The sequence below is a fragment of the Barbus barbus genome (genome assembly GCF_936440315.1).
Source record: "Barbus barbus genome assembly, chromosome: 10".
Classification (NCBI taxonomy): Eukaryota; Metazoa; Chordata; class Actinopteri; order Cypriniformes; family Cyprinidae; genus Barbus; species Barbus barbus.
This window is the reverse complement of record NC_136738.1, coordinates 31873421-31901018: the sequence shown is the minus strand read 5'-3', so window position 1 is coordinate 31901018 and position 27598 is coordinate 31873421. Positions and strand designations below refer to the sequence as shown.

The 27598-nt window shown below is 35.0% G+C and overlaps 1 protein-coding gene across 4 annotated transcripts in view; it reads left to right on the top strand.

Annotated features, from left to right (window-relative positions):
* The first annotated feature begins 7819 nt into the window (after positions 1–7819).
* The window catches only part of LOC306876152 (E3 ubiquitin-protein ligase Midline-1-like), a 35604-nt gene continuing 15825 nt past the window's right edge, over positions 7820–27598 (top strand). For 2 of the 4 annotated variants that reach the window (XM_079427132.1, XM_079427129.1), the window contains exons 1-2: positions 7820–7948; positions 21504–22240. In XM_079427132.1, the coding sequence (XP_079283258.1) occupies positions 21557–22240 (684 nt within the window). In that variant the 5' untranslated portion in view covers positions 7820–7948; positions 21504–21556. Of the gene's footprint in view, positions 7949–18307; positions 18522–21503; positions 22241–27598 lie in introns of those variants that run through there. The other 2 variants (XM_079427131.1, XM_079427130.1) reach the window with 1 other exon arrangement.

The window sequence follows — 27598 nt, the reverse complement described above, 5'->3', positions numbered from 1 at the left end:
TGCTAAGAAGTTTTAAATGGTTGCTAGGCTACTTCTAAAGTATTCTAAATGGTTGCTAAGGTGTTGCCAGGCAGTTGCTATGGTGATTGCTAAGGTGTTGCTTAGCGGTTGAAAAAGTGTTCTAAATGGATCCTAGAGTGTTGATAAGTGGTTGTTATGGTGTTCAGGGAGGTTGCTAGGTAGTTGCTGGTGTGGTTGCTAAGGTGTTGCCAGGCAGTTGCTATAGGGTGTTTGGTACGGAGGAAGTTATGATGTTCTAAATGGTTTCCAAGTGATTGCTAAGGTTTTCTAATTGGTTGTTAGGCAGCTGATATGGTGGTTACCAGGCGGTTGCTAAGGTGTTGCTAAGCAGTTACAAAAGTCATTGAATTTTTTAGAATTTGTGTTTTTTGAAAAGTGTTCTAAATGGATCCTAGAGTGTTGATAAGTGGTTACTATGGTGTTCAGGGAGGTTGCTAAACTGTTTCTAGACAGATTATGTAAATAAGCCCTGTGGAGTTTGAAAATGTCCTTACTTGTCTTTCTAGGTATTTGCCAGGGTGCTTTTAAGGTGGTTGCTAGGGTGTTGCTAAACAGTTACTAATGAGTTCTGCATGGTTCTACAAGCCCTGTGGAGTTTGAACTTGTCTTTCTAGGCCACTGCTAAGGTATTTTATGTGGTTGCTAGGGTTTTGCTAAACAGTTACCTGGTTACACTACCTTAAGATGTATAGTAATGTATATGATGTTATGTGTTTGTCGTGATGCAAATTATGTTTATTTAATGTTGGTCTTGTTATTTGTGTTTGCACTATTATGCACATTGAGCATTGGGCTCGGAGAAACGCAATTTCATTCTGCTGGACACTTGTCGTAAGGCTAGAATGACAATAAAGTGTGTGAACTTGAACTTGAAGTTGCTAAGTTGTTGTAAATGGTTGCTAGGCCAGAGTTTAGTTATTCTGAGTGGTTGCTAAGCAGTTGCTAAGGTGTTGCTAAACAGTTACTAATGTGTTCTAGATAGTTGCTAAGGAGTTACTAAGTTGTTCTAAATGGTTGCTAGGCCAGAGCTTAGTTATTCTGAGTGGTTGCTAAGCAGTTGCTTGGGTGTTTGCAAAGGTGTTGCCAGATAGTTGGTAGGGCAGTTGCTAAGATGTTGCTAAACAGTTATTAATGTGTTCTAGGCAGTTGTTAAGAAGTTGCTAAATGGTTGCTAGTCCAGTGCTAAGGTATTCTGAGAGGTTGCTAGGGAAGTTGCTAAGGTGTTGCCAGACAGTGGCTAGACCGGTTGCTAAGCAGTTGCAAACGTTCCAAATGGTTCCTGGAGTGTTGATAAATGGTTGCTGTGGTGCTAATGGAGGTTGCTAGGCAGAGTCTGTAAATATGAGAATTATGTTCATATAATAATAAGTCTTCAGTGTTATTTTAGTATGACTGAGATACTATTATAGTTTTTATCAGTAGTTTGTATTAGTTTTTATTTTTAAAAGAAAATGATAAATGTTGCACAACAGAGCAGAATATATTGAGTGCCGCTGGTGAATATCTTGCGTCTGAAATAAACTCTGCATAGTGTTTGATGCTGCTGACCTCAGAAACTCAGCAGATCCAGAGCTGGTAAACCCGTCTGTGGGCGGAACATCTCATGCTGGGACTAGTTTACATGTAACCTGCAGTAGACGAGTCTCTGCCATTACATCTCTTTAAATCCAGTCGCTTTGGCCCAAACTCCTCAGTGTCTCAGAGAGTGAAGGAGCCTCTGGGTTTACACGACTGCCAAGATGTATGGCAGATTCCCGCAGAACGCCATGGCAACAGCTGGCATGACAAGCATGCAATGGTTTTAAAGGAGCAGTTCACCCCAAAAGACCTTACTCAAAAAGAATTTACTCACTGTTACTACTTCTGTGGGATATTTTACAGGAGTCCAGTATATCATGTAATTATTCCAGATTTTAAATATAGAAATATTCCTAGTAAATTGAATATTTGTGTTATATTTAGCTGGAATATTTTTCTTTTATCTTTAAATTATAAAAATGGAGCAGAATTTTCACCCAAAATATGTAGGCCTAAATTTAAGATTTATGTATTTGATTTGCATATAAAATGTTCATTCATTTGGATTATACAGTTTAACATAAACTAATGAACTTAATTTGATTTATTCATATTTGTCTTTCATAAAGACTGTAAAGGAAGTAGGTCAGATTTCTGTAATAGTACTAATAAACTGAATGTGTTTTAAATACACAATAACCATGTCAAAATATGTTATTGAATGTGTATTTCAAAATGTGTTTCAAGGGCAAAACACACACACACACACACACACACACACACACACACACAAAAAACACATTTCTAATCTTACAGTAATCTAAATGTACTAGAGAGCAATTAGAGCAATCTAGAGAGCAACCTAGATTTATAATGATTTAATAATGTTTTTTTTTGTTTTGTTTTATATTGGAATATTGTAAAGTATGTTCTTTGCTGATTAATATATTTGGAAAAAAATCTCTAATTTGATCTAACTGAATATTTCTTATTCCACAGCTAGCCATATTTGGACCAAATAGATAAATCTTTAATTTAGGCCTATGGATATGCACTGGCTCTGTTGAGCATTCTGGGTACAAATTGGTTAAAAAAAGCCCTATTGCTCTTCACTCTTGAAGTCGACTACTCTCTTTGAGCAGCTTTTCACGGCCTGTTTTAAAGTGAATGCAGCCTGGCATGAGTTCCATGCAAATGAGCGCTGTTATTTAGACGCAGCCCTCATGCTGTCAGGTCCTTCTAACCTTGTTTTAATGCTTTTGTCCTAATTAGCAAGTGTCTGTGACCGCAAACGCCTCCCTCTGGACATCTCTCCACTTTGAGTGGCAGTTTCACCGGACGACGGGTGGAAATTTACCTCTAAAGTGTCCAGAGACAAAAATACAGAGACAAAAGCTCAGGGCTTGAAGGAAGGGGTTTGGATTGGGATCTCTCTTACTCACCGGCATGATTTGCCAATAGTGCTGGAGGGAAAATATCACATTTAGCATCTGTTTCTTAAGGTGCTCAAGGAACAGACACGGCTCTCGAGCGTCTCAGAAATGGCCAAACGCTGGATCTCAGACTGGTGAGGAGAGATTGTTTGTTGCTTTCTGCTTGTTGTGTTTCAATTGCTGATTGTTTGATATCCGGTCCGCTGAAGATGACTGATCATCAAACTGTTTCATGGCTGTTTCCTTTCTATGGTGCAATCTAAAGTAATAAACTAATGCAATTAATTCAGCCTGAACTGGTTACCCTGCAGTTTAAATTTTTCATGCAAACTTTGTTTTGCAGACAATTTTAGTATTAGTGATACTACCATTTATGTATGTATTTATTTATTTCCATGCAATCTTCATGTAAACTTTGTTTTGCACTTAATTATAGTCTTGGACGTGTTACCATTTTGTTTATTTTTTATTTTATTTTTTTATTTATTCATTCATTCATTATTTATTTTTTATTTTTTATTTTAGCTCTATTCATTTATCTCTAATTATTTTTTATTATCATGCGGTCTCTTTGTTTTGCAGATTATTTTAGTTTTGGGGTGCCAGTATTTATTTTTGTATTGACTTATTTGTATTTATTTAGCTTTATTTATTTATTTTTTATTACCAAGCAGTTTTCACTCGAGCTTTATTTTGTGGATAATTGTAATGTTGTATTTATTTAGTTAGTTATCTTGCTGGTTAGTTATTGTTAGCTGAAGTTTGAGAGAAATTTACGATTTAAAATGTTCAAGCTTTTCGTATTGTTCACCATTCAAAATGTGATGGCCTGTTGCAATATTTGCATAATGAATTCTGATTGGTGTTCTTTCTTGCATCTGTTCAACTATATACTGTTTAGGTGCCATTAAAACAGATTACATTCAGATTCTTTTTTTTCCACACAGAATCAAAGACTAAAACCTGAATTTACCTCAAACTCAATGGTACTTTACTGCTGCTGTACAAACACTAATACATCCTTCAGGAAAGAAACATTTAGTTGTGCAACTCCATTGCAACATTGCATTTTACAGGGAAATGTGGCTTGGGATAAACAACGAGCATCATTAACTTCTATCTGAACTCGCCCTTCAATTCACAAATCGCAGATTTTCATGATCTCATCTTGGAATCGATATCAGTTCCTGGTAGACTCTCAGCCCTCGTTCCTCAGTACTCTCTAGTTAGTTAGTTAGTTAGTTGTGTTCACCATTGCACACTCACTGAAGCTTTGGTTTTGTTGCTCTACTGTGGCTGAAGGTTTTCGGACAGAATTACAGCTGCAGAATAATGCCAGAGCAAGGCTTGGAAAAAATGCACGCTCCAGGCACAGATCCACAGATCATATGTGGAACAATCATTATCACAATCCATATCAGACGGCTGGAGGTATCAATAGCAGTCATGCTTACAGGAGCTGGTGAACAATGCATTTGATGAACATCATCTAACTCAAAAACAGTGCGGATGAGGGCTTTCTGTTGAACTCTTCTGACTGCAGAAATTCCAGCATTCTTCAGTTTTACCACAGACTTGGGAAAGATATTACAGCAGCCGACCAAAGTATTTCCACACTCGCACACAACGGCACTGACTGGAAATGCCGACGCTTTCATAAAGAGCAGAATAAACGTTTGTTTAGTGAAAGCGGCTGGGTGAAATGAGCGTTTCCCTAGAGTGCATAAAGCAGGCGATCAGATTGCGTGTCAAATCCTCAAATGCGGCGTGTTAAATCTATAAGTGGCTGTTTCTTCAACGCTGGGAACTTCTTGTCTTCTACAGCTTTTAGAAAACAATTTGACAACTAACATTTTCAAAACACAAATGCACATCATCAAAGGAGTTCTGTCATTCGGTCAACCAACAAACAATCATTTCTATCTCAGATTGTGCATTTTGTTTGAAAACATATTAGAACTGACATTTTAATCATTCAATTTGTTTAGCTTTCACTGCAAAAATGTTTTCTTGTTAAAAAATGTCTTTTCAAGTTAAACTTAAATTTTAAGGCAACATGAACACTATAGTTTTAAGCTGAAACAACATAAGTTATTATAATGTTGAATTTTAAGTTTGTGTATCTATTGCATCAGTATTTTTTACAGTGAGTGCATGTATTTAATAATATTTTCACACTTTGTGCATAATTTGGTAAATTGGAAAAAAATGCACAAAAAAGTCATACTGTATTTATCTTATTTTTTACATCATGCATCTTATATTTCATCTCAAGCTCTTCATTGCCATCTTCTCTGTAAACAAGTACACTAACATTTAAAAACTATTTGTTTTTTCTTTATTAGTTTGCTGGTTTTGATGGAAATGAAAGTTGAAATGTAGTAAATATTGATAAATTATTTAATTCAATAATTATTATAATAATTTGTATATTTCAGTCTAGTTTTCTATTTTTGTTTTCTAGTTTTAATGCGCTATTAAAATATTTTTTTCGAAGTTTATTGGGGTACGTTTTAAAAGAAAATACTGTTTCTTATTTGCCATTTTTGAAACTAACTAGCAATTTTTGAGTGCAAACTGCATCTAGACCAACTTTTGCTTCAGTGTATAGTTATTTGATTATCATAGTTTTAAAAATGTTTGAATTGATATTTTTATGGTTGATATTCATACATTAAGACTTAAAGTCTGAGTCTGCAATAAAATCGAAAATTCTAGCGAATCTAAAAGTTGAAGGCATGATAAGAAGTTTCCAAAAAATTTAATGAGACCTTCATACAAAGAGTTAAAATATGTTATTCTGAATAAAAGTCAGCCCCTGTGGCATACTAGAAAACAGCCTGAAGTTGAGAAACACCCAATTATAAGTTGTGCAATGTGTTGAATGTTTCAGCGTCACACATGTTGTAGAAACATGAGTTTGGCCTGTTCAAGATGTGAAGGAAATCGCCTTTTATTCCATTCATTTTAAAGCACTGAATATCGTTATAATGTAATTTGTCATTTTGTGCATCAGCTGGTGCTTCCAGAGACCTTCAAGACTATAATGTAGCTCTATTAGAAGACATTTATGTAGCGCTCGTCACACAGTGATTCGGTCACTGTCTCTCCATAAGATAATTAACTCTTGCTGTCATTGATTGGCAGCCGTGGGATCAAATTAAACTGGATTTCTCAGCACTGTCATCATGAGTTGTATAGAGTGGTACACCATGAACTAAACGTGCCTTTGTGGCCGATTTTAATCATTAGTTTTAAAGGTCTTGTTATCCTCATGTCATTTCAATCCTTTATGCTGTTATTTTTCTCTGGAACACTAAAAATTTTTTTTCGTGAATCTTTTGGTAACACTTTTCCATTTGTTAACATTAGGTAGCTGCATTGATGAACTAACAATGAAAAATTCTTGGCAAGTTTAGGCAAGTAATGCATTATTAAAATCAAAAGTTGTATCTGTTAGTATTATTTTTAGCTACACTATGTAACTTTTGGTTAAAAAAATAAAACTGCACCCCTCTTACAGAAGAACGTTGTTTTGTTTGCGCTTCCGCTCTGCTCCTGTGTGCAATTTCCCGCAAAATCCATCCCGACCGCTCGAAGATATGAATCATCGTTACAGGTTTATCAAAGTGCATCTGGGTAAAATAAAAGCATGATTTGACTCTTTCATTAATGACATTTTTATACTGTATATACACTGTAAAAAAATCCATAAAAAATACAGTAAAAACTGTTCTACCGTAAAAAATACGGTAACAACATTTTAGGTTTTAACTTAAATTTACAGTTAAATACAATAATTACATTAACTGATATAATGTTAATATACGACCTTCGTTAATTTTCGGAACACAAATTAAGATATTTTTGATGAATCCCGAGAGCTCTCGGACCCTTCATAGACAGCAAGGATCCTAACACGATCAAGGCCCAGAAACGTAGCAAGGACATCGCTAAAATAATCCATGTGATATCAGTGGTTCAACCGTAATTTTATGAAGCTACAAGAATACATTTTGTGCGCAAAGAAAACAAAAATAACGACTTTATTCAACAATTTGTCTCCTCTGCGTCACCCTATAGTGCCATTTTGGAGAGTATCACCTACATAAACAATGCATGCAACGTATGTACGTGGATAGGTTTTTTTTTAATGTTCAGATCAAAGCATAAACAATGCAAACAGCGTATCTGCTTACAGTGCTGCTGACACAGAACAGCATACGTTGTTTACGTATGTGAAACTCTCCAAAATGGCGCTGTAGGGTGACGCACAGGAGACAAATTGTTGAATAAAGTCGTTATTTTTGTTTTCTTTGCACACAAAAGTAATCTCGTAGCTTCATAAAATTAGTTGAACCACTGATATCACATGGATTATTTTAACGATGTCCTTGCTACGTTTCTGGGCCTTGATCGTGTTAGGATCCTTGCTGTCTATGAAGGGTCAGAGAGCTCACGGAATGCTTAATTTGTGTTAAGAAGATGAGCGAAGGTCTTACATGTTTGGAACAGACATGAGGGTGAGTAATTCATGACAGAATTTGCATTTTTGGGTGAACTATCCTTTTAACAAATGTATCCTAGTGTACAGTTAATTTTAACTATGGCACCTTACTGTAAAGTGTTACCAATCGTTTCCAGTTCACAGAGATGTTGTTGAGTTGAAAAGGTTCTTCTTTAGTGTTCCACAGAAATAAAACAACTTTTTAGTGAATTACCCAGCGTTTGAATTAGCCCCGCCCACACTGTATACGCCCCGCCCCCGCTCTCTGATTGGCTGGTTGAGCGGTCCGTCTGCTGTTCAGTCAGAAAGGGAAGAGGGAATGACGGCGGATAGAGAGAGAGAGATGGAAAGAGAGCAGGGACAGAGGCGGAAGACACTAGTGAAGCACAGCAGCTCTCTGAACTCATTTAGCCTGTTGGCTTCTGTTAACGCACTCTCATCTGACAGCGAGACTTTCATCATGTTGCAGGTAAGAAGAGACTCTGCATTCCTTCAGGTGCTTTTCAAAGAAGTGATTTACACTTTTCAGCACTATATTGAGTACAGACACAGGCGTAGGCAGCTTTTTTTGTTGCAGATTCAGCAGTTTCTGACGTCTGTGAAAGTAATAAGTCAGTAGGAGCCATTGATTCCATTAGTCAGTCTCTTTACTTCCATGATTGTTGCCAGAAGGTGGGAAGAAAACTTGCAGGGCCTCAGATGTTTGAAAGTTTATCTCGGGACATTTCTATTTTTCTAATAACTACCAATAGATGTCACTGTTAAGATGTCATATTTCAGTCCACAGCATGTGCATTGCGTTTGAACTCCAGATTCTGCACGTTTTATAAATGCATTTTACAATTCATTGACTTAATTAACCATGCAATACACAAATGCATGCTGTAAAAAGATGCAATTAGCAAGTAGGCCTACATTATATCCCAAAATCATTTTGGACCAAACGTCATCCCAGCTAATAAAATTATATTTTATATTTTGCAAGCGTTCTTGCAAGTGGGGAAGTCGTGGCCTAATGGTTAGAGAGTCGGACACGTAATCCAAAGGTTGTGGGTTCAAGTCTCGGTCCGGCAGGGATTGTAGGTGGGGGGAGTGAATGTACAGCGCTCTCTCCACCCTCAATACCACGACTGAGGTGCCCTTGAGCAAGACACCGAACCCCCAACTGCTCCGGGTGTGTGTGTGTGTGTGTGTGTGCATTTGTTCACTACTCACTGCTGTGTGTGTGCACTTGGATGGGTTAAACGCAGAGCACCAATTTCGAGTATGGGTCACCATACTTGACAATACGTCACGACGACTGACTTTTTTTTTTTCTGAACATTTCTTAATGTTCTCTGTTTGTTATACGAACATTAAGGGAACTTTCCAATATACAAACGTTACTTTTTAATGTTCTGAAACAACTAGTAACAAAAAGGAGGAAAGTTTCATAACATTTTAAATATTTCAGAAAAAAAACCTTGCATAAACTTCAGTGTTATGTTAGAAATGATAAAACAATAGAAATGCATTGATTGTCACACTTATGCATTACGTTTGAACAACTTAATGCTGAACATTGATTTATTTAATAATGGAATATACAAATGCATGCTTTAAAAATTCGCAATTCACAAATATATCCCAAAATTTGTTTAAACCAAATACAATAGAATTAAATGCAGAAATAGTGAAAAGCTATTTTAAAGAAAAATGGAGCAAGCAGACTTTTCAGATAAACATTTCACAGTAAAACAGTTATGTTGGAAGTGATAAAACAGTAGAAATGCAACGGTTGGTAAACATGCGCATAAAGTTTGAACTAAAGATTTTGCAAAACATTTTTTATATAAATGCATGGCACCTTGATGCTGAACATTGATTTAAATAACAAAACAATATATACAAATGTATGCTGTAATGCATGCAATTCATAAAATTATGCACAGCATTAAAATCAAAAATAATAAATAAATAAAGTAGTTTATGTCGGGGGAAAAAATTCAATTCACAAATATATCCCAAATGTTTTTTAGACCAAATGTCATGGGGGGGGGTTAAAGGAGCAACAGTTTATGTTGGAAATGATAAGCAATAATCTTTGGTTGTCAAACACTAGTGAACATGTGATAATAATGTGTGAACGTCATGCATCCACTAAAAATCACCAGATTACTCGTTGATTAAAAGACTTAATTATGATGTCAGTGAAGAGGGAATTCATTTTAATGCACGTATACAGTCACCTGTTTTAATACATTTTGGAGCACAACACTTGCAAACTCTACCACAGTTGTGCTGCTGGAAGAAGAACAACAGCGAGTGAACTATTGAAATATCTTGGTGGTGAGATCAAGAGCAGAACTGAGCTGAACCTTCTGTTATTATTTATCAGCAGGGAAGGTCTGGTTTTCTCAGGGCAGGGCAGGAATCTGTCAATAATCACTGCTGGGATGATGAGGGATTGAATGGGAATATGAGGATTCAGCACTGATCTGTGATGCAGATGGCACAGCGTCTGGCACCATGTGTGCTTTCATTGATCGCCAGTGCCAGTTTGGTTCATGATGATATAGTTTAAGGGGCTTTTTAAGTAGTTGAACGATGGAAAACAGCCGGCACAAGACTGATCAATGAGATTACTTACTAAAATGTAATGCTTAATATCCAAATGTGACAAAAAGAATCTCTAAATCAGTATTGTTCCTTGTTTTAGAACGTAGATGCTTTTACTGAAAAATATCACATGATACTTTTACTCAAGAAGCAAAACTGTGTAAAAAAAAGTCTTGTTTTCAAAGACTTAATTATTTGTCATGTTAATAATTTTGCATATAGATTTTGCAGTTCAAGGTAATATTAATTAATAAATATACGTTTTTATATCATTAGCACAGTTTTCTGTTGTGTCAAGCATACATTTATTTCATTTTATATTAATATAATTAGCAAATACTTTTTCATTGTTTTAAGCATACGTTTATTTTTATTTTTAAATCATTAGCTAATAGTTTTTAAGGTGTTAAGCATACATTTTTTTATTTTAGATTTACATTAACATTTTTTGTTAAACAATTAATTTTTTGTATCTTTAACAAATAGTTTTTATTTTTAAGCATATATTTTTATTTTATTTTTCATTTCAACAAATAATTTGTATTGTGTTAAGCAAAGGTATTTTTATTTAATTTTTATATAATTAGCAAATTGTTTTGAAAATGTATATATTATTTTATATTATTATTTTTATTTTATTGTTATATCATTAGCACATTTTATTGTTAAGCATATGTTTTGTATTTTTAACATTTTGTATTGTATAAACTAAGCTTCAGGAACTCGAGCTGCGTCGAAAACGCTATGGGAACGTCTTCAGCGTAACCACGCTCTGAGCCACATGTGTAATCAGTCCAATGGATGGGCGAGACGTCACGGACGGGGTGACGTAACGACGAGGAAGCTTAAATGCACGTGCGGTTGAACCGGCGTCAGCTTTCTGCCATGCTCTGTGTGTGTCAGTCTTATTTGGTGTTGTCTGTCCTTTATCAGTCCTTATTTCCTATACGAGTGAAGACAAACATAGGGCGAGGGCGGGCAGCATCTCAGGCTTCTGCACACTTCTGCACCGCATTGTGGCTCTGACAAGGTTTTGTTTCGTCCTCCATGCCACAGATTTATGTATCTGCCGGTCGGTGCCCACTGTTCACACTGCATAACCTGCACTTGTAATATCTGAGAGAGAGAGAGAGAGCGCATCCAGTTTTGTTCACATAAAACTGGACGCATCGGCGACGCTCTCTTTCACTCATATAGTGAGGGAAATCCACCTGTGATCCAAGAGGAGAGGTTAGGCTCACTCAAAAAAAAAAAATAGTGCTATATAGCACTAAAAGTGGTTCTTTGGCTCGTAATCGTAGGGCAACCACTTTTGGTGCTTCAGTGGTTCTTCAGCGGTTCTTCACCACTTCTTTGGCATGACTGAGGGGCTATGTAGCACCGCTACCATATACAGAACCCGTTAAGCTCCTGTATGGTTCTTCAGCTGTTCTTTAGTGGTTCTTTGGGGTGATTAAGGTGCTATATAGCACCACTGCCGTACAAAGAACCTGTTAAGCCCTTTAAAGGTACTTTACGAGCCAAAGAACAACTGTTGGTGCTGATTTCTCTCCTCGACGGCTCTCCATGGGAGATTCCTGTCAGGAGGGATCTCCTCTCACAGGCGGAGGGTATGATCTTTTACCCCCGCCTGGAGCGGTAGAAGCTGTAGGTGTGGCTCCTGAAGGGGCACAGCTCATAGCTTCCGGTCTCTCAACCAAGGTTATTGAGTCCATCCTCCAATCCAGAGCTCCCTCAACAAGGAAACTGTACGCTTTGAAGTGGAAGCTTTTCATAGATTTTCTTGGTGCGGAGACCACCAGCTTGACCCATTTAACTGCCCGGTTGGTACAGTGCTGGAGTTCCTGCAGGCCTGATTCTGCGCAGGGTTGACCCACTCCAACCTTAAGGTCTACGTGGCGGCTATAGCGGCCTACCACACCCCACTTGGTAGCCAGTCAGTGGTCAGACACCCCCTAGTTACACGTTTCCTCCGCGGTGCACTGAGGCTGAAGCCTCCGGCCAGAGAAGATTATGCTAAGTGGTGGATCAGGATGCTATTCCATAGCCTCGAGTCCTCTGATCTCTCTTCTCCTTGGGGGGTCAAGGCTCACTTCTCCAGAAGTTGGCCTTTGGGGACACGGGCCCTGTCCATTTTAACCACTCCCGGCTCCTCTGTACTCTTCCACACTAGGCAGGGATTTGACAGCATGTGCATCTCGTCCCCATAGCGTTTTTGACACAGCTCAAGTTATCCCAGAGAGAACAAGGCGCTGCGTCTCAGGGCCATACTTCCGGCATCCCTGTGAGCGCTTGCTTCATTCCTAGAAGCTGATGCCGGTTCCATGTGCTATATAGCACCACGCCCCTCTCCCGGGACGTCTCGCCCATACATTGGACTGATTACACATGTGGTTCAGAGCGTTTTCGACGCAGCATCTTGTTCCCTCGGGGAAACGTGGTTACATAAATAACCTTGAGACATTTTGTTTAATTTTAATTCAGTTTTATTTTATGTGCCCAGACTTAATATTATTTTGCATTCATGAAAGGTTTTGGATTTCCTGAAGGCCACACATGCAAATAAAGACGAGATAAATGCAGTGTTAACTAGATTGTTTATTCATAAGTCTCTGTCATCAAACGATGTATCCAGTGCAGTGTTGTAAGATGGACTGTTTTCAGTGGTGCTCAGAGCTGGCGTCTGCATTCAGGTCTGCGGTGTTTAACTGGAGGTCAGTGGGCCGTTGTGTGAGAGTGTCGTCTGTGTGTGTGATTGTCATTTGGTCCTGAGGCCACGTCTGACATGAGCTGCTCTGAAGCCTTGGACAGCTGCTAGGAAAAACTGACCCGCTCTGTCAAAAATCATTTTCCATGAGAACAGAGAGATGCTGCAAGCCTGTGAAACCGGCGAGACGAGTGAGATCGCAGATCAGCCCAATCAGGAAATACATTCTATTCACGATACATATTTAATAACCGTCACTGATGGGAGTGGGACCAATCTCATTCGCAGATCAGATTTTCATTCCAAAATCAAATGAAAGAAATAAGTAAATATACTTTGCATAAATAAAATTAATATTTTGAGAACCGTTAAGATGCATTTTGCACTGCAACATTTTCATGACATTTATTCCATATTCTTGTATTGTATTGCAGCATTTTTGCATGAGGACTTAAAAGTCATGACATTAATGAGAATTTAAAGACAAGCACCACACCAAAAAAAGATAAAAATTTAAACGTGAAATATCTGCATTACAGTAATGAAAATCTGAGAAATATTCGTTGAAAATACCAGAATGCAAAAATTAGAATTAGTAAAAAAACAAACAAAAACTACAAATTATAAGTAAAAAATAATAAATAAAATTAAAATGGTTTATATATTTCATATTAGTAATGAATATATTTTATATTATAAATATATTCATTTATTTAAATAAAAAATATACATTATTTTGTTAATTAGTTTACATTAATTTTAATATTAAAAACAAACCAATAAAAATATGTATAGAATATTAATTATAATACATATCATTAATTATAAATTAATAAACAAACAAAAATAAAAATAAAAATTGTGTACAATATATTTATTAATTATCAATATACTATTTATAGTTTAATATTAATATTTATTTACTGACCAGTAGCCTACCAATATTTGCAATATCCTTTGAATACATTTTATGATCTTGACTGCAGTCACAGAGAGGAAAAGCCCAGTGCTAAGGTCATCAAAGGCCATGTGTCCAAACACACTATGATATTTTGATACAAATCCCTCTGTCACTTGTTATTAAGGCTATAAAACAATATTTGGTCCAGTGTTTGCTCCATGTGTGTCCTGCTAATGTTAAAACACACTGTGTTGTATGCATCTTCAGTCTGTCATGATAATGATTTTCATATTGTTGGGCTTTCAGTTCATGGAAACAGTAATTAATTTCAAAGACATTAAGGACTCTTTATAGGCTAACCGTGTAACGTGGGTTGTGAAGCAAAACCAATTGAGCGGACAGCAGTGGAGGTATAATTACACACGGGTAACCAGCTCAGTCTGCTTTAATCGGAGTGGAAATGAACGTGTTTGTTTGCTCTCTTCTCTCAGTCTTTCGCACATGTATCGATTACAGATGAAGTCATCGTATAAATATTTATTCCGCGGCGAAAGTCACTCCCGAGCTGTCTGGGGTGTTATTCCCTAATGAGGGCACTCGGATGAAGGGCGCATTGTGAGCGGCAGATAGACAGTGACCCTCTGCGCTTCTCTCGTTTCTCTTTAAACGGTGTTTCTCTGGGTGGAGTCGCCTTTCCTGGAATTATCGGGCAGCTTTTCCTGTTGTGCTAACTTTACTTACAGTCTCTCTCCCTCCGAGTCTCTCTCTCTCTCTGTGTGTTTATTAGTCATGTCCGAATCAGCAAACGAATCGTTCTTTTGAGTCGGATCTTTTGTCCAGCCAGTTCGAAAACTTGTGGTGATTCCTAGAATTCTTCAATTGATCACGTAATCTTAAATTGAATTGTGTGTGTGTGTGTGTGTGTGTGTATTTCTGTGTTATATAAAAAAACTGAAAATTATTTTTTATGTTTTATTCTTGAGTATTATTAAATATGGATCATAAGTAGGCCTACAAATATATTAATATTATATAATTCATATTTTTTTAAATGTATTTTATCTGTAAAAAAGTAGTTGAACTGTGACATAAAAATTCTGTTTATATATATATATCTATATATATATATATATATATATATATATATATATATATATATATATATATATATATATATATATATATATACTGTGTTTGTGTGTGTGTATATATTTATACTACAGGGCCGTTGAATGCTTGAATCTGATCTATCTGCTATCAACGGCTCAAGCCTCCGTTGGGTTTAAAATGAAGTTTTTAGCAAGGGAGGCGTTGGATGAGATGTGGAAGAAATAATCCTCCTCACAATAGAGATTTAAGGAGAAAAACCGGACGAATGCCTTGAAATATATCATCTGATCAGTGTCTTGAGGTGTGGCAAGCTTAGTATAAGCGGAATAATTGACGACAGGCCGTTGAATTATTAGAAATATTATGCACACCCTTGCATATATATATGTGTGTGTGTATGAAATCATACTGATTATTAAATTAATTATATATTAACTTATGTAATATAATGTCTTATGTAATTTAATAATGTTAAATTAGCTTAAAAGTATCATTTCTAATTATAATATTAAGGTAAGGTTAATATTTATATTTTTGTAATAGTTACATAAAATATAATTACTTTTTTATGAATGACTGAAATCCATGAAATTGCAACAACAATATTAATAATAATAAAAATTCATAAAATATAAACTAAACCTAAAAACATAAAACATTAGTTACTTGTTGTAATAATGTAAACAACTGAAGTACAATAAAATATACAAAACTGAAATTATATTTTTAAATTGTTATTCTTAATTAATAGATTTTTCACAGCTCATGTTAGTTTAATTAGTTGAAGTACTAAACTAAAACAAATTAAAATTAAAATCTAAAACTTAATAAAAACCATTCAGTCATTTAAAAATGACAAAAACAACAAAATCATAAAATATGTATAAAATCACGGTCAAAATCAATTCAAAATATTAACAAAAACTATAATAGTAAATCAGTGTAAAATATCACTGCATGTTTATAGGAAAGTTTTATTTTTATTATTATGCCAAACATTCAGATGAACAACATTAATATACTGAAACCGTGCCAGAGGACAGTAACAAAATATAATAGACCAAAAAAAATAAATAAATGGGGCGGCACTTCATACAATAGCATACTTGCTTATAATATTCTGAGTATAATATTACATTATATAATTATTATATTTACTAATATTATAATTTTTACTTGTGCAGTTACACAGGACCTTATAATACAGCTTGAAATCATTTATAAAATGAGAAAAGATTTGGTTTGGAGCCTGACCACATTTTATGAATTAAAATCAACTATTGTATGAAGTATGCTTTTTCAAATCCGTGATCACTCAAGTATATTATTACATCAAATTTTACTTTGTTATTAATATAGAATTTGTCTGCTGTTTGCCAAGCTTTATGCCAATTCACATCTCCAAATACAGAAGAGCAGCTGGAGGATAAACAATATTCCTAATATGGTTAGGCTATATATTTTGTATAATATTTCTATTACCAATAAATATTTTACTCTTGATCTGTTCAAAATTCAAATCTTTCTCCCGTAATTCTCTTCTGAGAAGGATCAAAACGGGCTAACTACTATAATATTGTAATAAAAAAACACAGATTTATTTTTGTATATACTGTATGTTGTTTCAAATACCTCCTTGGTAAGAAATTACGTTTGTGAGTCCATGTTTATTGGAAAATATATATTTTTTATTGCAAGTATAAGCAATTAACTTCAACATTGGATGACATTATGAATACAGAAATAATAAAATATATTTTTTTATAAATAAAAACTGAAGAAAAGAGGTAGTAAATCAAAACGATGTAACATTCAGCAGATCATTATACAGTTTAGTGTTATAATTAGGTAAAGTCACAAAGAAAATGATGTAATTTTGGGAATGTTGAAGAAACTTTACATTTATGAATATAATATTTGCCCAATAAAATAAACACATTTCCTATATGTTATGTTTACAATGAGAAAAATGACAAACTATATCACACATAGTTAAATCAATGTGGATGTTGAAGGAATAATTTTGACACATCAGACCAAAATTCCTTAACAAGGGGGCATTTGAAAAAACAGATGATCACTAGACTCAATACTGAAATGACAGAAATTACCATTCAAATGAGGATTACCAAATTTGGATGTAATTTCATTAGTGGGGTATACAGTATATTATGCAAAATCTGTAAATCTAATTATTTTACTTTGTTGGGGACAGAATTTATAAGGTAAGAGCCATGCTTTTTTCCAATTAATCTGATCTATTAAATAACCCCCCCCCCCCCCCCCCCCCCAAAAAAAAAAAACAAATTCCCCTCGGAGTAATTATTTTACGTTTCTTAGAATTCTATTACTACATTTTGGGTCATAAATAGACTTGTCATCAACCCAAGAATTCTGCTCCCTTTTTACAATCTCTTCAAACGATAGACGACGTTTCATTAAGTGAACAAGAAAGTTTTCTATTTTTATTTATTTGTTTTTTATTAGAACTACAACAAAGAAAAAAAACGAAACGATTATAACAAGACATCCAAATAAAAAATACATAAATAGAATAAATAAATTAAATTAAAAATGAACAAAATATACATTTTGACAAGAATACAAATAAAAGACAGCAACTAAATGCCAATAATCCAAAAGACAGCATATATGAGATCACTTTTCAATTAAATTCAGCTCTTTAGCAAACACGATCAATAAACTGAAGAGTCCATAAATGTGACCCTGGACCACAAAACCAGTCATAAGGGTCCATTTTTGGAAATTGAGGTTTATACATCATCTAAGTGCTGAATAAACGAGCTTTTCATTGATGTATGGTTTGTTATGATAGGACAATATTTGTCTGAGATGCAACTATTTGAAAATCTGGAATCTGAGGGTGCAAAAAAAATCTAAATATTGAGAAAATCTCCTTTAAAGTTGTTCAAATGAAGTTCTTAGCAATGCATATTACTAATTAAAAATATATTTACGGTAGGAAATTTACTAAATATCTTCATGGAACATGATCTTTACTTAATATCCTAATGATTTTTGGCATAAAAGAGAAATGTATAATTGTGACCCATACAGTGTGTTGTTGGTATATTATATAAATATACCTGAGCTACTCATGACACACATCAACCATAAAAACCTTCAAACAAGTTTTAGAATTATTTATTTTACTTTTATGGATATGAAACTTACCAAATAAAATCATAAGATTCAGCATAAAGTTAACAGATATACTTTTTGGTTCAAAATAAAAAAGTCAAATCACAACTATAACCAGTTTTCTCTTGGACATACAAGGATAAATCTCCCCAGAACTTTTTTGAATGGTTATACCCATTTTTCTGGCTGATCTGAACAAAATGAGCAGTTTCCATCAATATCCATACATTTTGACAGAGTATAATACTAACATAAATGTGTTTTGCGGCGTCGTGATGTCAAGGGTTACGCGATGACGCAAAAGAATCACTGACTCGTTCAGTGAAAGAGCCGCTCGAAGGAACCGATTCGCGGAAATGAGTCGGACTTCCCATCTGTAGTGTGTGTGTGCGCGCGCGCGTGTGTGTGAGGGCAGTGTCTTTGGATTATCGTGTTATGGGTGACTGCGCCATCTGTGATTCCTGCCCTGGCACAAGGGCTTTTTTCCGCGAAAAGCAAGCTTTCTGAATCTGTAGAGAAGTTCTGGAAATGGCTGTGAAGCGTGAAGCGACGCGGAATCCATCGGTGGGTCAAACACAGCTGTGTACTGTAATAACTGTGTGTGTGACAGCATTTACTGTACCATACTCTCCGGAGAACATGTGATTTCACTTTAAACGCTCTTGAGTGAGAATCAAATGTGTTGTAAAGCTCTCTAAGGGTTTGGAAACCCGATACTTTAAACGAGTTTAAAGTTAATTCCTGTAGAAATGTGATATTTGGACCACGTTTGTTCTGTTAAACTGCGTTTTTGAACTCCGTTTATGTTTTTGCTATATTTATTTATGTTTTGTTATCAGATTCATACTTTAACCCATGCCACTCATCCTCACATCAGTCATCATTATCTTTAATTGCATGCATTAAGAGTAGAAATGAAGCAATGCCTTGCAAAAGAGGCTCAAATATCTCTATATATCTCCCATTCTTGCCTTTGTATTATTATAGCTTTTTATGGACTTTATTATTATTTTAATGTGAAATCAAGGTCATATTTTGGTATTAGAGGAGCATAATGTGGGTTAAAGGAGGGCAAATAATGATAGATCAATATATGTGTATTGCTAAACTATATTAATATAACCTACATATTTATTTTATCTGATTTAAGATTAAAAAAATATTCAAAGAGACTCAGATATAAGTGTTTGGTCTCTAAATAATTCCAATGCTTTTTTATATTGTATTATTGAGTTTTCTTGACTTTATTATTATTTTAAAACATGAAAATTTAAATCACAATCATATTTTTGTTAGCATAATTCGGGTTAAATGAGAGCAGATATTGATAAACCCACACGTTTATAGCTAAAATAATGCTTATTGTGGTTAGATTAAAAAAATAATCAAAGATGCTCAAATTTTTATATTATTTATTATACTGTATTATTGAGTTTTCTGGAGTTTATTATTTTAAAATGTGGAAAAAAAGTGATATTTTTGGTGTAATTTGAGTGGAATTTAGGTTAAATGAGTGCAGATAATGATAAACCCACATATGTTTATTAACATTAATATAATATATTTTATTTGAGCATCCATATTGTGGTTATAGCCTTATAAGATTCATCAAAGATTCTCAAATATAGTGTTTGGTCTCTATGTTATTGCCATTCATTTATTTGATTCATTTATTATATGGTAAAATATGAAAAAATAATATTTTTGTGTTACAGGAGCACAATTTGTGTTCAAGGAGGACGAATAATGATAAACCAACAAATGTGTATCACTAAACTAATGTTAATATGAGCCTTTATTGTGTTCAAGACTCTTCATATAGAAACGGAAGGTCATCGTTCACAGCGGCCGACTGTTTCTGTGCAAATTTTTACAGATATTGTATTAACATCAAACAATTGGTCTTTTGTTTCCTGATGGCTTTGAGAAACAGTTGCTCAGTCGATGTGCCAGCAGTAATTACTGCATCTTCTCTCAGCTTCACTGGCTATTGTGGAGTAATGAGCTTTAGCTTCTTTTCACACATAATGAGTGGATGATGAGAACTCACCCAGTTTATCGTGCTGGCCGATAGTCCGCCTGCTTACATCTGCGCTGATGGAGCTGTCAGAAACAAAGCCTTAGTGTACTAGCAGCAGATCGCCGTCAAGCCCTTCTCTGAGGAGGACATATTGCTGAAACTGGCTGTAATGTTTTAGTGTTAAAACTTTTATAGCATTATAATATTAAACAATGCAAACAAGCCCAATGCAGAACCAGGGTGGTGCTTTTAGGACATATGCAAATACTGTTGTTTGACATTCCCGCTTTAAAATAACCCGTATTCCCGTATAAAAATAACATGATGAAGTCATTTACAAAGTCTGTTATTTGCCTCAAAATGAATACTATAATTTTGACCCCCCTCAACAAAATAGTGGATTACTAGGTAAATATACATCCATGGCATCTAATATTTTGGTTTTCGTCATTATTTGTGTTTACAAAATCAAACATTTTAGCCAGGGATTTTTCTGAAATTTGGTTGATTTGACTGAACTCAGTTGGACACTTAAGTCGTCACTCAAATTATGCCAAATCTGAGCACACTTTGAGATATTGTTGAGATCTCTTCTGAAACCCGAGAGGTCTTTTACTCGGGAGAAACATTGGAATAGCAGGAGAATTTGTTTTAGGGGAATCGACTAAGATAAAAAGGTCTCACTTTTGGTTTTTCTTTCCTGCAGCTTATGATTATGAAATATAAATGAGTCATGAAAGCTTTGAGTGGTTGCTGAGGCAATGTACACCCCCGTTCAAAAGTTTGAGGTCGGTAGTGTTTTTGAAAAATGTCTTTTTTGCTCACCAAACCTGCATTTATGATCAAAATGTGAAATATTATTAGAATTTAAAACAGCTGTTTTCTATGTGAATATGTGTTAAAATGTAATTTATTTCTGTGATATAAAGCTGTATTTTCAGCATCATTACTCCAGTCTTCAGTGTCACATGATCTTCAGAAATCATAATAATATACTGATTTACTGCTCAACAAACATTTCTGATTATTATCAATGTTGAACACAGTTGTGCTGCACAATATTTTTGTGGAAACTGTGATACATTTTATTTTTCAGGATTCACAGATGAATAGAAAGTTCAAAAGAACAGCATTTATTTGAGATCATGTTCCATATTTTGTAAATTTACTTCCACAAATATAACAACTTAATGTTTGATTAGTAATATGCATTGCTAAGGGCTTCATTTGAACAACTTTAAAGGCGATTTTCTCAATATTTAGATTTTTTTGCTCCCTCAGATTCCAGATTTTCAAATAGTTGTATCTCAGACAAATATTATCCTATCATAACAAACCCTACATCAATGGAGAGCTTATTTATTCTGACGAGGTATAAATCACAATTTGGTAAAATTGACCCTTATGACTAGTTATGTGGTAGTTATGGGGGGTAAGTAAACTGAGCAAACTAGTACCTATGTATTAATTTAGTTAACATTTGAGAGGTAATGTAACAGCAGAGGTTGTGTTTTGCTTGTTCGCAGACGGCTAAACGGCTTCCCTGGGTTTCGCTGACGTCCTCATCGCTTCACTGAAGATGGACACACTGGAGTCGGAGTTGACTTGTCCAATCTGTCTGGAGCTTTTCGAGGATCCTCTACTGCTGCCCTGCGCCCACAGCCTGTGCTTCAACTGCGCTCATCGCATTCTGGTGTCCCACTGTCCCACGTTTGACGAGTCCAGCAAACCCTACTCTGCCTTCCAGTGTCCCACCTGTCGCTATGTCATCACCCTCGACCAGCAGGGTCTAGACGGCCTCAAGCGCAACGTCACTTTACAGAACATCATCGACCGTTTCCAGAAGGCGTCTCTGAGCGGGCCGAACTCGCCGAGCGAGACACGCCGCTGCAGCCGCGATCCGTTCCCCTCGGTGGATGACGGCAGGGTCATGAGTTCGCCGAGCGAAGCCGTCCAGTGCCAGTTCTGCGAGCAGGATCCGCCGCAGGAGGCGGTCAAGACCTGCATCACCTGCGAGGTTTCGTATTGCCAGGAATGCCTGCGCGCCACTCACCCCAACAAGAAGCCCTTCACGGGACACCGGCTCACCGAACCCGTGCCGGACTCGCGCCTCAGAGGACTGGCCTGTCCCGAGCACGGAGAGGAGAAGGTCAACATGTACTGCGTGACGGACGAGCAGCTGATTTGCTCGCTGTGCAAACTGGTCGGGCATCACCGTGAACACCAGGTGGCAGCACTGGGAGAGCGATTCGACAAGCTGAAGGTGAGAGGCCGGTTTACAATATTGGGCTCGTAGACCTGCACAAATTGCGATTTATATATAATTCATAATTAAAACTGACCACACATAATTTATAATATACCCTTATTAAAAAAAATTAATAAATTCTCTGATTGTTTAAGTTTTATGAATTCATTTGAGTAGACATGCCTTTTGAGTATTAACGTAAAAAAAAAACAAAAATCCAGACGAATTAAAATGGAAAAGAGAATCTTTGATCTATAATGGATTGCTCCTCTAAGTTCTGATCGGACGAGATACATTCAGAAATGCTTTTTCTGTCTTGAGCTGTTCGGTCGTGACAGAAATTTGTAGGCCGACCTGGCAGGATAATTCACCATGGGATCCCTCAGGAATGTCATGTGGGTTTTTATAATAGAGCTTTTCTATTTATGAGTAAAATAAGGTCTGTGGTTAACATTCCTTCAAGAGACTCTCGTGTTTTGTTCTTCAACCTAAATTACAGTCAGACCTCAAAGGTTGTTTTTAAAGTTGTTAACAGTTGCTTTATAAGAACTACAGTGGTTGTCCGATTCATCAAGCACATAAACTCACATCTTTATGATTCAAACGCATTATTGTAAAAACACTCCTGACATATTGGCTCAGAAATGCTGATTCTCTTCCAGGTTCTGGGACTACGATATCAACTGCTCTATTAATGCCAAGTTTAAATGGTGCTTGCCAACTTTTAGTCTAACAAACTATATTTCTTGGCAGAACAATTTGTAGGTATTTGCCTTTTTTCATATATGCCGGGATTTGATAACAATAAGTTCAACAAAGCTTTGTGTTTGAAATATAATCAGTCTTATTTCTTCTTATTGTTCATTGTTATATATTCACACTTTAAATTATAGAGAGAGAGAGAGTTTTTTTCAGTATAAGTATAATAATTGTTTATAATTTTGTAAATTGTACATAAATTGAATTTAAGCTGAAAATTTGCTTAACTGTCATGATAAAAATACCAAAATTAAAGTACAATTAACTTAAGTTAATAAGCAATAAATGTCATATTTGCATTATTTTATATCTTAAGTACTAAAATAGCTAAAAAATAATCAGAATCACCTTGAAGAATGAATTACAAAAAAGGTTAATTGCACGTTAATTTTATAAATTGTGCATAAATTGAATTTAAGCAGAAAGTTTCCTTAATTGCCATGATAATAATGTCTATATAATGCAAAAAAAATAATAATGATATAATGCAGATAATAATAATGATAATAAGCAGCAATAATAATGATATGTAAGAAAATATTGATAATAAGCAGAAAATAAATATTGATAATAAGCTGAAAATATTGATAATAAACAAGATAATAATGCCAAAATAGTGCATAAAAATCCTAATGATCCTAAAAATTGGCATAAATTCTTTAAAATATAATTGCATTTATTTTATTTCACCTCAATGCAACATTTCTGTTTTTTGTTTAGTTTAGGACTAAAATATCTCAAACTAAATAATGAGAAATAATGAAGTAATGAGTTGAACAAAATTAATTGTCCTGTAATTTGGAAAATTGAACACCTTTAATTTATGCAGATTTATTAAAAATAAATCAAATTTCTTGCTTTTCTGTTTCTTTTGGTGTTGGGCTAAAATGTGACCTATGACATCTTATGTCACCTTTCCCCTTTATTATCAACAGAACACTGTTTACAGTGAAAACACATCAAATTGCAGGCTCATCTCTGAACCCCAGCATCCTCTGTGTGTGTGTGTGTGTGTGTGTGTGTGTGTGTGTGTGTGTGTGTGTGTTTGCTGGAGGGAATGAATGATTCATGTACTCAGACGTTGTGCTGCGTCTCGTTGAGCTGTATGTTGTGTTGCAGCATCATATGACCTATTTTACAGCTCGACGAGGATCTGAAGCTTCAGTCAATCTGCTGTAAACATGACTGCTTGATCATGCTTGCGCTGATCATGTGATGCACATACTCTGTGTGACACACAAACACAGAGCGGCTCCTGTGTCACATGTGACCCAGAAATGACATCTAATACTGTATTATGTTATGTCTCCTTTATCGTCTGTTTCATTACAAATAGTATGATGAGCATAATCATTTGAATGGCAAATGATCACGAATATGAGAATCTCTCCTATTTGGTAACACATATTTTAACTTTTAAAAAAACCTTTAAAAAATTATTTTGTTACTTGAAATAAATTTAATGTCAATTGAAATGAAATTATTAAAATAATTAAATCTCTCTATATAGTATTATTTCAGTTTGTTTTCACTAAATATTTATTTCAAAATAATAAAAAATAAACAGAAATATATATATATATATATATATATATATATATATATATGTGTATGTATATGTGTATGTTTAATTATTTAATTTCAATTAACATTTATTTCAAGTATTATAATTTCAATCATGGTGATATTTATGTCTTTTAATTTTTTTTATTCTCAGAATAATGAGAATTGCAAAATAAAATATTTTGTTAAATTTAAGTTGATGCACTAAAATTACTAAAACGAAATAAAATCAAACTAAATAAAAATTAATGAATAAAAATTATTTAAAAAGATAGACATATTAAAGTCAAAACCACAACAAAATCGTTAAACTTTAATTAAATTAAATTAAATATTAACAAAAACTTCTTCATGTTTGCTTTTGTAGAACCAAAAGTCATTATCTTTTTTTTTTTTTTGCCATAATTATTTGTTTGTTTTGAATTTTTCAACTCCTAAAACTTTTTTTGGGTTAAAATAAGTTAAATGTATTTTGTAATGTATACTGTATATCTTGCATATATTACATGTATATTTTACACTAGCTGTATTAAGATAGAAAACTAAAACCCTGTATAACTGTTGTTTATTGTAATAAATAATAGACGAGAGGTTATATTTACTGCTAGAACATTTTAGAGAGCCTGAATTGGTTATAAATCTTTCAGACGAGCCCTTTTCTTTTGACACGCAAACACTTCTGACTCCAGAAAAATGGCCTTTAGAAAATTAAACCGCAAGCGCTGTGAAGTAATGTGCTTCTGTAAAGCTCGCTGATTTTTCTTTGAATGTTTTGCAGAATTATATTAGATTAAAAACGTAACTATTAAAACATTTATCATTAATTTCTATGAAATGATCTGTGCTGATCGGTGAAAACAGTATAGTGTAGTGCACAATATAGTATTAGGGATCCCTGGGTATTAAGACGTGTATGGGTTAATATAACGTAAATGGTGTCTCTTACTGAAACATGTTATGTGGTCCTGGGTCTAATATTGAGGGAAAACAAAATTGCTTCTCTTGCTGCTCTTTGACTGAAAATGACAACCAAAAGCCACACAATGTGGTATCGTATCAGTATTTTATTTTCTGAGTTGTGTTGCGGTTAAAAGCCAAAGACCATAGAAATAAGCACCAGTAGCTCACCATTTGACGTCATCGAAGCAGAATGTACTAAAATAATGGCGCCCCCCCATAGTCCAAAAACAATGTAGATTTATTTTTTTTAAATAACATTCATTTTCATGGGTTTTCTATTACATATTTAAATAAGAGACATAATTTATGTTATATTAAGCTATACATGTCTTAATACCCAGGGATCCCTTTAACATGAAGTAATTTTTACTCAGAAACTGCTAGTAAATTGTACAAATAATTACAAAGAAACAGCAAGTAATGTTAAATTGAACATAACATGGTTTCTAGGTGGTTGCAGTGATGCATGGGTAGTTAGACACACATCTGTTTGCATGAATTAAACCGAGTGTGGGATGCTGCAGTGGGACGATTATTTAGGGATTGTTCTGAAAAACCCTAAACCAAGTATTTTAGTCAACATAATACAGATGTGCATTTAACTGAAGAGGCCAAACACACTTTTTTCTTTGCAAACGTACTGTAACGCTCTCAACGGCAGATAATAAGTGGAAAGTAATTTGAAACGGATGAAAAAAGGAAGTCAGGCGGTTTCCTCTTGTTGAAAAGCGTGTTTGTTTCTACACCTTTGTCTGGAAGCACCGCTGTTCCTTCCTGAGAAAAATCAGCGCGCTGGAAATGACTGGAGTGAGTGCAGCTCAGAGTCCACAGACAGTACAGTAATCATTTGCAGCGATCATATTTCACGGGGCTTTGTCAGATGGCTGCACTCGCTCTGTGCTTTGAAAGACGTTTTTCTTTGAAAATGAGCATGTTCTGCAGAAATATCAGCTGAGACTTGTTATTTTTAACATGCATATTTAACTTGCATATGTGTTCTACTTATTTCCCTACGAATGAGGCCTGTGGAAACATTTCTCTTCCAGTGGAGCTTAGGAAGGAAAGTTCAGAAATGATAAAATCGCACTTATTTTCCAGCCAATGGAGATCTTAAAATGAAAATGTGCTCACCCTCAGACCTTCTGATATGTGGATGAGTTTGTTTCTTCATCAGTTTTGGAGAAATGTAGCATTGCATCAGTGTCTCAGCTGTTTGGACTCTTATTCTGACGGCACCCATTCACTGCAGAGCATCCATTGCTGAGACACTGATGCAGAGACACATTTATACAAACCTGATGAAGAAACACACTCATCTACATCTTGGATGGCCTGACAGTGAGTAAATCTTCAGCAAATGGTCATTTTTGGCTGAACTATTCCTTTAACTGAAATCAGCTAGATTTTCTCCTCAAAGGCAAAATATTTATAAAAGTTTTAAAAGAGATCTCAATGTTAAACTGTGTTCAAGTTAAGATCTCATCCGAGACAAATGATATAACTAAGCACCTTTCATTTTACTGTGAATGTGTTCATCTCTGAGATATCGTTTTGTACTCCCGTTTTGAAATTTCTAACAATAGGATCTCTGCTCAACTTTTTCCCCACCTTTCTATGGCTCTTCACACCTGAAGATGTATTGCATAAATGTTTTAGTGGTTCGGATAAAAGCCTCTATTTTTGTGCAGGCCGAGGCTTTTTTGAAATGCAATCCTAAGCCTAAAAACCTTAAAAGGCGCTGTAAATGATGTTCGCCGGCCCATTCAGAGTCATGTGGGATTTTCCTACTTGATATCTTCTGTGTCGTATTATAATGGCGTTTCTTTGCTCAATGTTCTGAAGATGACGTAGTGTATAGGAAAAAATGGCAACTCTAGTGTTAGCTTTACTATTGTGTGATTGCCAACAATGTCTCCTGAGGGTAAATGATGCTAGAATTTCTTCTACTTGTGTATAATTATGAACAGTCAGGATAGTTTACGGAGTTTAGCACATCTATAAATGTTGCTAAACAGGTTTAATCATCACGTATTGTAGAAACCTTGACTTGGTAATGTTAATAGTTTTGACCCAAAAATTTAAATTTACTGA